The sequence below is a fragment of the Pteropus alecto genome, unplaced genomic scaffold (assembly GCF_000325575.1).
Source record: "Pteropus alecto unplaced genomic scaffold, ASM32557v1 scaffold40, whole genome shotgun sequence".
NCBI classification, from domain to species: domain Eukaryota; kingdom Metazoa; phylum Chordata; class Mammalia; order Chiroptera; family Pteropodidae; genus Pteropus; species Pteropus alecto.
The window spans coordinates 20801440-20810696 of NW_006431919.1; the positions used below are offsets into that span (position 1 = coordinate 20801440).

At 64.6% G+C, this 9257-nt stretch overlaps 1 protein-coding gene across 7 annotated transcripts in view; it reads right to left on the bottom strand.

The window, feature by feature from the left end:
- The window catches only part of SLC29A4 (solute carrier family 29 member 4), an 11012-nt gene extending 3336 nt beyond the window's left edge, over positions 1 to 7676 (bottom strand). The window contains exons 1-10 of one of the 7 annotated variants that reach the window (XM_025043130.1): positions 7485 to 7676; positions 6371 to 6547; positions 4959 to 5153; positions 4589 to 4720; positions 4202 to 4315; positions 3931 to 4059; positions 3010 to 3084; positions 1812 to 2059; positions 718 to 859; positions 385 to 572 (exon numbers count right to left, since the gene is read on the bottom strand). In XM_025043130.1, coding sequence (XP_024898898.1) covers positions 385 to 572; positions 718 to 859; positions 1812 to 2059; positions 3010 to 3084; positions 3931 to 4059; positions 4202 to 4315; positions 4589 to 4720; positions 4959 to 5153; positions 6371 to 6536 — 1389 coding nt within the window. In that variant the 5' untranslated portion in view covers positions 6537 to 6547; positions 7485 to 7676. Of the gene's footprint in view, positions 1 to 384; positions 573 to 717; positions 860 to 1811; positions 2060 to 3009; positions 3085 to 3930; positions 4060 to 4201; positions 4316 to 4588; positions 4721 to 4958; positions 5154 to 6370; positions 7404 to 7484 lie in introns of those variants that run through there. The other 6 variants (XM_025043131.1, XM_025043132.1, XM_025043129.1 and 3 more) reach the window with 6 other exon arrangements.
- Positions 7677 to 9257: the final 1581 nt, after the last annotated feature.

Here is a 9257-nt window from a genome sequence, read left to right on the forward strand (position 1 = left end):
TGCCCTGCGCTCAGAGCACATGATGTGTGGCCGGGATTCTTCTGGCCCCTCGAACCATTTCCCCAGGGCCCCTGCCCCTTTGGGAAACTTCCGGTGTGTGCACCTGTCGGAGACCTGTTAACTAGTGAGTACAGGGTGGGAAGGTGGGAGCCAGCACCGGCCCCTTGGACACAGCTGACACTCCAGGGCTGGCCTGGGGTCCATCAGGGCCACCCTCAGTGGCCATGGTCTGGGGACAGTGCCACGCTGGCTTCCGCTCTCTGCACTCAGGAGCCACATGCAGGGAGCCAGGGACCACCCATGGCTCCCACGGTGGCCTTGGAGGTCTGCTGCCCTACTATGGCATCCTCTCCTCCCCGCCCTGGGGCGGGGTGGGTGGCCCACCTTGCCCACAAAGTCAGAGAGGTTGAACACGGCCATGGCGAGGATGGGCAGCCACTCGCCGAGGACGCAGTGCCGGATCTCAGACTCCAGGCCCGGGAACAGGCACAGCGTGATGAAGTAGGTCACAGCGATGGACAGCATGTCGGCCCAGATGACACGGGCCACCGCATAGCGGTGCAGCAGGAGGGCTGTGGGGGCGGGCTGGGGGTCAGGGGCCGCACGCCACGGCCCCCGTCCACTGCCAGCCTGAGCGCCCCCTACGTATGCAGACGGGAGGACTGTGGCCCAGGGGGCTGGAGGGCCGCCCGCTGTGAGCCTGGGGCCCACCCCTACCTCGGAAGGAGGACCAGCTCCACGGGGCTCTGGGTCGAGGTGCATCAAAGCGCGTGTAGGCTCCCCTGCCGCTGATGACCACCTCGTGGGCCGGGCTGTCCCTCGGGGACCCGCTGTCGGCCAGGGCTGAGCCTTGGTTCTCCTGGAGGCAGAATGGAGCGGGACGGGGTTCAGGTGGGGGCTCCTCACGGCTCACGGCCCCTGCCCGCCCTGGCCACCTCAGTCTCCCTCGAACACTATGCTCCTCCCAGCCGCAGCCTCTGCAGCTCTTCCCGGTTCCCAGTGCCTTTCCCATGGGTCGTCACCTTCCTCCACCTCACAGGCCAGGTCTCAACCCAGGAGCCGCTCCTCAGGAACCTCCCTGACCATTCGGGGGCCCCAGCTGCCGTCCTTCCCCAGTGTGGGCCTCGTCATGGCACACTACCCTTTGCCCATCTCCGGGTCTTTGGGCTCTAAGGGGGATGGTGTCTCTGGCTCATTGCAGTGTCACCAGCCAAGAGCCTGGGTGACTTGCTGGACCAACACCTGTGACAATGTCCTGGCTCCCCCTGCCCTGCCCTCCTCATGGCCCTGCTCTCCTGAGCCTTAACCCGGGCTCTCTGGGGGCTTTGCCGCCTGCCACCACCAGAGGGCGCCCAGCTCCCCATGACGGCACCAGGAGGACTTGCTGGTGGGGCTCAGGCCACAGCCAGTGGGGCTCAGGCCACAGACGTGCTACCGTGAAACCTTGGTCTACATAATGAAGACGGCCCCATGGGAAGGAGGCTGAGACTACAGCCCGAGGGGGGCCAGCCACTTAGGGGGAGCTCCATCAGGACTGGGGAGGGGCTGTGTCTGTCTCCTTCCCCAACGTAGTGATGGCGCATGGGCAGCGGGAGGCGGGGGGAACCTTACGAAGCAGACGTCCCCGGCGGAAGGCATGAAACCTTGGTCTACATAATGAAGACAGCCCCATGGGAAGGAGGCTGAGACTACAGCCCGAGGGGGGCCAGCCACTTAGGGGGAGCTCCATCAGGACTGGGGAGGGGCTGTGTCTGTCTCCTTCCCCAACGTAGTGATGGCGCATGGGCAGCGGGAGGCGGGGGGAACCTTACGAAGCAGACGTCCCCGGCGGCGACGTCGTGGTGCACGCGGTAGCCGGCCCCGGGGGCCCGGCGGCTGTCGCGCGGCCGCACGGTGTGGTGGAGCACGAAGCGGCTGCGCCGGACCAGCAGGTGCAGCAGGAAGCACAGCAGCTCGAGGCCGGCGGAGACCAGGAAGAAGATGAGCGTGCTGGCCAGCTCGTCGGGCAGCAGCAGCTTGGTGAGGATGCGGCTCAGGGAGACCATCACGCCTGCCGTGCCTGTGGGGGCGGGACGAGGGCCTGGGGCGCCCGCCCAGCCTGAGCGCCCCCCGCCCGGCCAGACCGCAACGTGCTGCCGCAGGATGGGCCCAGCACCCTGCCCACCCCGCACTGCCGCTGCTCACACACCTCCGGGAGCGTTTAAGTGCCTCAGGACACCGTGGGCGCAAGTGACATGGGCCCCACCTTCCTGGGGCTCGGTGGGGACAGTATGCAAACGAGTCAGGAAAACACCAGCCACAGTGCGTGGCGGCCGGGGCAGCGGAGACCGGGGGACGTGTCGAGTGTCCTGGCAGGGGCAGGCAGGGGCTCTGTGTGCTCGTGTTTGAGCAGCTTGAAGGAGGCAGGCTGCTTCCTGTTCCGGCCCGGAGGAGACACTGAGGCCACCTAGATGCAGGTGCTTCGCAGAGTGGGGCCCCGATGCGTGGGGCTGGTACCGCCCCTGGGCAGAGGCGGGACAGGGAAGAAGGGGGAGCCGGCCCCCTGGAGCAGGGGCTGGCGCAAAGCAATCGGCCTGCAGGACCAGTCCCAGGCTGCTGGACGAGTTTGGGGTTTAACACAAGTGCCGTGCTCTGAGCAGGGGCAGGTGGGAGATGGGGGTGGCCTTGGGAAAGTGAATTTGAGAAGTCAAGTGAGGGTGCCAAGCAAGCTTGGCTCCTATGGCTGATGCTCCAAGGGGAGCTTGGTGACAAGGTGTGACACTGTTGTCATGGGTACGGGTAGGCTCGCCCCCCTACACACACAGACATACAAAATGCACACCACGTGCAGGTGCAGGGCCCCCCAGTATGGTGCAGACCGGGGCTCAGAGGCACGTGCTTCTCACATCGCAAAGGTCGCCAGCCCCAGCCAGATAGGCCCAGAGCTTCGTCGTGGGGGTTCCCCAGGAAGAAGCTTCTAGAACCCAGGCGGCCCGGTACCCCCACCCCCGGGCGTCTGCAGATACTCACTCTCCCCGGTCATCACCCCCTGGGTGTACCTCTTGGGCAGCATCCCCGTGTACCCGTAGAAGCTGGATTGCTGCACTTGAGAGAAAGAGAGAGAGAGAAACCGTGAGACACCCCTTATCACCTGTCCGCTTGGCAAAGAATTCCAAAGTGTGAGGACACAGTGTTGGGGAGGCCGTGGGGAACAGACGTCACCACCACCAGGAGCAGAGGGCTTGGGTCCAACCGCCCTGCAGGGCAGGGTGGAGACAGCGCCGCCCGCCACATGGAGCAGTGCGGCCTCCCACGCGCCCGCCTTGGGGCCAGCCGGGGGCCTTGACCAGTTCCAGCCAATGAAACACGAGCAAAAATGACACGTGTCACTTCTAGATGAGGCAGAGAAAAGCCCACGGGGACCTCCAGCCCTTTCACCCAGATGTGGTGACAGGAGAGGCCACGTGTCAGCCCGAGACCCCGAGTGGCTGCGTGGACCCGCTGACGTGCCGGACACGAAGCAAGAGCCAGAAATAAGTCTCGTGTTTTGAAGCCACTGAGATTTCCGGGCTCATTTGTTACTACAGCATAACGTCTCCCGCCTTGACCAGCACAGGTGTGTCCGGGGACAGCACATGGCCAAGGAAGTCCCTGCCTACGTGCTGGCAATCGGGGGGGCCTGGTCCCAGTGTGTGTCTTTTAACAAAACAGAACAGACCTGAGGACCGTGAGCGGACTGAGGATGTTATTCCAGGAAACCTTGATTTCATTTATGAGGAATGCTTCCTGGGCCTTGAAACTGGACGTCGCCATGGGGATGAGCGGGGAAGGTGCCAAGCCCTGCTCACCTCCTGTGATACGCCCCAGGCACGCGAATGGGGCTGGGGTGGGACAGGCACAGGGGGTACTCGGGGGCTCGGCCTGCCCCCCGCCCCCTCCCCCGGTCCCTACCTGTGCAGCCGAAGGCCACGGTGCCGACAGCGGCCAGGTTGACGGCGTAAGCCTGTTCCCGAGAGAAGAGCTGCAGCCACACGTCACAGACGCTGATGAAGAGGAGGGGGCCCAAGGCCAAGAGGTAGCCTGTGGCGGGAGAGGCCAGAGGGGACCCTATTTCCACACCGAACCCCATAACATTCCTAGGAGGCGTCCCCATTTTAGGGCCCAGGGGACCGAGGTGCAGGGAAGCGGGGGCGGCGCGGCCGGGGGCCGGGGGGCCGCATACCTGCGGTGATCCTGCTGTGCAGGCTCAGCCTCTCCACCAGCGCGTTGTTCAGAAGCACGGCCACCAGAGCCACCAGGATGTAGGTGAGGCTCATGTCAAACACGATCGAGGTCCCTGCGGGGGGCCAGCAGTGGCAAGCACTCAGGGGAGCCCCAGCCCTCTACCCATCCCGCCGGGCGCTGCCTCCTCACTACGCCCCAAATGGGCCGATGGCCCAGAGAAGGTGAGTGACGGCCCTGAGGACACTCAGCAGCTCAGAGCTGAGCCGGGATCTGAACGAAACGGGCTCCCCAGAGCAGGGTCCTGCCCGCGGGGTTTCTGGCGGGCGGCGGCCGGAGCTGAGCGTGCGGGCAGGCTCCGACGGCGGAGTGTGGCGGGGGGACCCACCTGGGAACTTGTGATGCAGATAGTCCACGTCAGTGATGAAGCTGTTGTATGGCAGCAGGAAGCCCACGCCGGCCAGCAGCATCGCAAAGTAGACGGCGTGGTAGCGGTCATCGGGTACCGGCTCCCCTGCCGCTGTACCCACGACACCAGGTGAGAGGCGGACAAGCCCGCTCATGGCCAGCCGCCACGCAAGGGCTGCAGTCCACCACCGTGGCCACCGGCACCACAGCCCCTGGCACCACAGCCAAACCACCAAAGCCATCATCGAAAGTCACCAAACATCATGGCTGCTGTCACCATAGCACCCACCATCACGACCCGTGTCACCATATCCGTGGTCCGTCGTCACCATGGCCACTGTCACTGTTACCTGTCACCACTCTGGCTCCATCTGTCCCCACAGCTGTGGTCGCCAATGTCACCGCATCTCGGCCATTATCACCATCAGAGCCACTGCCTTCATTTCCGTAGCCGCTATAACCACGGTGGCTGCCACTACGACCACCACCAGCATCATGGCCACCATCGCCATGGCCGCCGTCCACCTCCACGGCCACAGCTGCCCCTGTCATCAGAATCATGCCCGTGGGGCTCCAGCCTGTGTGTGACCTTCCCTCCTGACCACCAGCTCATGAGCTTCACGCTGGCTTTGTCACCCTCCACCCTCGTGAGCCAGCGTCCGTAATAAACCCACACGGATCCGTGTGTATCTGTAGCTGCACCATATCTACACCGCCCGTCTGTGTACTATCTGCCTATGTATCTCCTGCTGGCCGTGTCTCTGACTGAACCCTGACTGATGCAGCCACCAAGGCCACTACAGTTAAAATCACCATGGCCACCATCCGCTTCTACAGCATGGCTGTTGGGACACTGTCCCACGATCTCTACTGCCACACCTCCCTAGAAGTCGGGCGCCGCAGGACGGGTCTGGGACTGGCTCTGTCCGTGCACGGGGGGCCGGGAGGTTAGCTCGACCCACCCTCGGCTTGGCCGGCAGAGCCTCCACCTCCTGTCAGCAAAGAGAGGGGACGGAGCCTCCATGTCTGGACGTGGTGCTGGTACAAACCCGAGCCACCCCAGAGTGAGCTGACTCTCACGGGGGGCCCTCGAGTGCCGGGGACGGCCTGAGCTCCGTTTGCTGGGTCCTGCTGCAGCACACTGGGGTGGCACCAGGACCGTCCCCTTTACAGACAACGTGACCCAAACCCAGAGAACTGCGGTCCCCGAGCAGGCAGAGGAGTGGGAGCCGAGGATGAACCCGAATCTGCCCGACTCCGGCCCCGCACGCTGCCCGCTCCGCAGGTCCGATCTCCCAGGCCACCGGCCTACTTCCTCGAGGTGGAGAAACTGAGGCCCTGGCCTGAGGTCACACGGCCGGGCCGAAAACCAGGCCTTAGAACGCCACATCAGCCCTCCGCCTTTCAGGCACTGTCCCATCTCCACTGAAGCGAGGCATGGCTTGCTCCGGTTAACGGATGTGACCCAAGCCACCCGCGTCACTTTGGATAGAAGTCAGTTGCACAGGTCACCGTGTGCCCTTCCACTGGCCTATGGCTCATGGAAGCCCATGTTCAGAGAAGGCCTGGCTCGGTGACCCGCTCGGGACTCGCGCATTAGGCCACCTGCTGAGACGGTGGGCTCGTCTGTCACCCAGCCGACACACGCCGCCCCCAGTGATCAACGGCCGCCCACGGCTCGCCTCCCCACGGTTCCCGCATGGCTCACCTGGCCGGTCTCTGCATTGGGCCAGACCCAGACCTCGCTCGCACCCTCACTCACCGGAGTCGCTGAAAATCGGGGCACCCTGGTCGCGACCTGCTCCCGCCACCGCTGCGGCCACCTCCTCCAGCTGGCAGCTGTCGAAGCTGAAGCTCGTCACCATGCTCCTGTCCGGTGGGCCCGTCAGACTGGGCTCCCTGAGGCGCTGGCTGCCCACGGAGCCCATGGCAGCCTGTGCTATGGAGAGAGGAGGCAGGTGAGGGGACCCCACCCCACTGCCCAGCTGCGAGCCTGCACCCCGGGGCCCGTCCTCCTTATTCACGCCACCTGTTCAGAAACGACGTGATCCAGCGCACCCACCTAAGCGATGGCCCGACGGGTCCAGGGCGCCCTCGCCGCAGCGGGGAGCGACGGGGAGGCCTGCACGGGGCGGGCGGCGGGCACAGAGAGGGCTCGGCGGAGCGGAGTACTGTGGAGGAGGAAGGCCTCCAGGGACGACAGACGACACTCCTGAACACTGTGGCCCACGCACCCTTCCCTCTGGGACGAGGCCCGACAGGCGTCTTACGGCCGAGGGAATTGAGGGTCACAGGGTGGACACGCTCCCTGACCTGCCCCCACGGTCTCAAAGGCAATAAGCTCCAGAGCAGCCACCAGGCCTGTGGACACCGAGCCCCCACGGCCCTGTTCAGGGCCAGCCGTCCCGCTGGCTGCAAGTCCTCCCTTTGGTCCTGCCTCAGTTCCTCTGGCTTCAGTTCAAACCTGCCAGCCACTCTCTTTGACAGAAAGGAAGGAATTGATTCATCTGTGGACAGACACCCCGACTGTGTGGGTAACTCTGCGTGCGTCTGTGTGTGTTTTCCCTAAAACATTTATCAATTGGTTTTTCTAAAAATCTTATTCATTTATCTGATTGCGAAAAGGGTACCGGCTCACTGTAGAGAATTTAAGACAAAGATGGGACACTACAGCGTCGGGCACTGAGCGTAGCACCTCTGTATCCCCAGGATGTGTGGGAGGACCCGCAGAAGCGGGGGGAGGGCTCCCTTCCTGAGGGACCCCGCAAGCCTGAACTTACTCAAATTTTCTCTGAGGTTGGCCCACAGCCACACTCACCTCCTCTTCTGCCCATTTGTTTCATCTCATTTCCACCAGCCCTCCTGCCTCAGTTTACCTGCTCCGGGTGACCGAATGTCTCTCTAGGCTCCATGCAGCCCCTTCCCTGGCTCTCCACAGACTTTATTGGAACCTGGGAGCCCGGAGATATCTCTGCTTCCAGGGTGGTCCTGGGGGCTGACCAGCTGGTGGACACCCTGAACAGTGGAGAAGGTGGGGGCTGGGAAGCCGGAACGTGACCCCCCTCCAGGCTCAGTGCTCCTCCTGAGTCCCCAGCCCTGGAGGTCTTGCCACATCTGGAGCTGGGACACCAAGTAGGACTTAGGACAGAGCTCGGCCTGGATTCGAATGACTGTGGCCTTGGGCAGGACCCCGCTGTGAGGTCGAAGCCCCTGAGGCCACCTCGCCAGCCTCCCTCCACGGATAGGCGGGGCGGGGAAGGGGCCTGCACAGTGGCACACTCGTCCGCCCCCGTCATGCAGACTGGAAGTGGGGCGGGGCAGCTCCGGAGGACAGCCACATGCCGACCCCCTGGCCTATGCGCAGGGAAAGGTCCTGAGGACACAGTGCTGGACACGCCCGGCCTCTGTGTGAGGTTCCTGGGGGCTGCGGACCACGCTGCTGGGGAGGGCGGGCCCACCGCTGCCTCTGGCTCAGCGATGAGGTAGGAGCGGCCACCCACACTAGCTGCCCCAGCCACTGTCCCCATGTGCTCATCCGCACCCCTTCTGCAGGTGAGGGGTCTGGACTCCTGCCACGGCCCCGTGGCCCCGAGACACGACGTCACTGGCCTGAGCAGACGGCAGGCTGCACGGGGTGGCAGGGCTGAGGGGGGTGCACTGAGGAGGCGCCCCACCTCTCCTGGACTGCAGGCCTCCAAGTCGCCCACCCCTAGGCCCCTCATGCTCCACACGAGGAGCCCAGAGGCTCGGAGCACCCCTCGGCCCGCCCCTTCTCCTCCCGTGTCCCCCTAAATTTAACTAAGATTTAAGGACGTGAGCTTAGAGACCTAAAGCTGCACTGGGCTCCCCTCTGCCCCCCACCCTGACGAAACCCCCGGTACCCACCGCAGAGCAGCGGAGAAGACAGCACCTTTCTTTGGCCCACAGGCCAGCCCGGGCCTCAGGTTCTCTGCCTCCTCGGCGGTCACACGTGCCACCACTTCAGGGCACTGCTGGGGGCTTGGGCGGGCTCCTGACCGCCAGCCCTGAAAACCCGGCTCACGCCCCACTTGGCAGAAAGGGCAACTGAGGCACGAGAGCTCCGGCCAGGTGGCCCACCCTGGGCTCCCCCACTGCAGCGGTGACCAAGGGGACACAGGGCACTGTGGCCGTGCTGGGCGTCCATCCCAAGGCCAGGCTGACGCCCAGGGGCTGTGCTCCACCTCGAGTGCATCCCCGCGGAGCGGACAAGCCAGCCTGCTGTTGTCCCCCCCTGCCTCGCTCCCCGTGGGCCACGGCCCTGGCCAGCCGGACGCCCTTGGACGTCCCTGGCCCCGGGCCTAGCCAGCTTCTAAGTTCTCCGCTGCTCTTCCCATGGCCAAGCCTTCCAAGCCCCAACGCCTCCTGGTTGGTTCTGCCCAACAGAAAGTGGGTTTCGAGACCCTCCTGTCACTCCCTTCCTGGAGCACCCCAGGACTGCTAAATGCACTGGCCACAGGCACTGGCTCCCGGGGCGTCCCGTGCTGCGGCCCCCAGCCCCTTCTGCCCGCTCGGCCCCATCAGCAGCAAAGTTGGCTCAGGCCTCCGCCCCTAGGCAAAGGAGAGACCTGCGGGCGAGGTGACCCCCTGGGCTCAGGCCCCGCCTCTTCCAGCGGTTTTTCCAAGAGGTA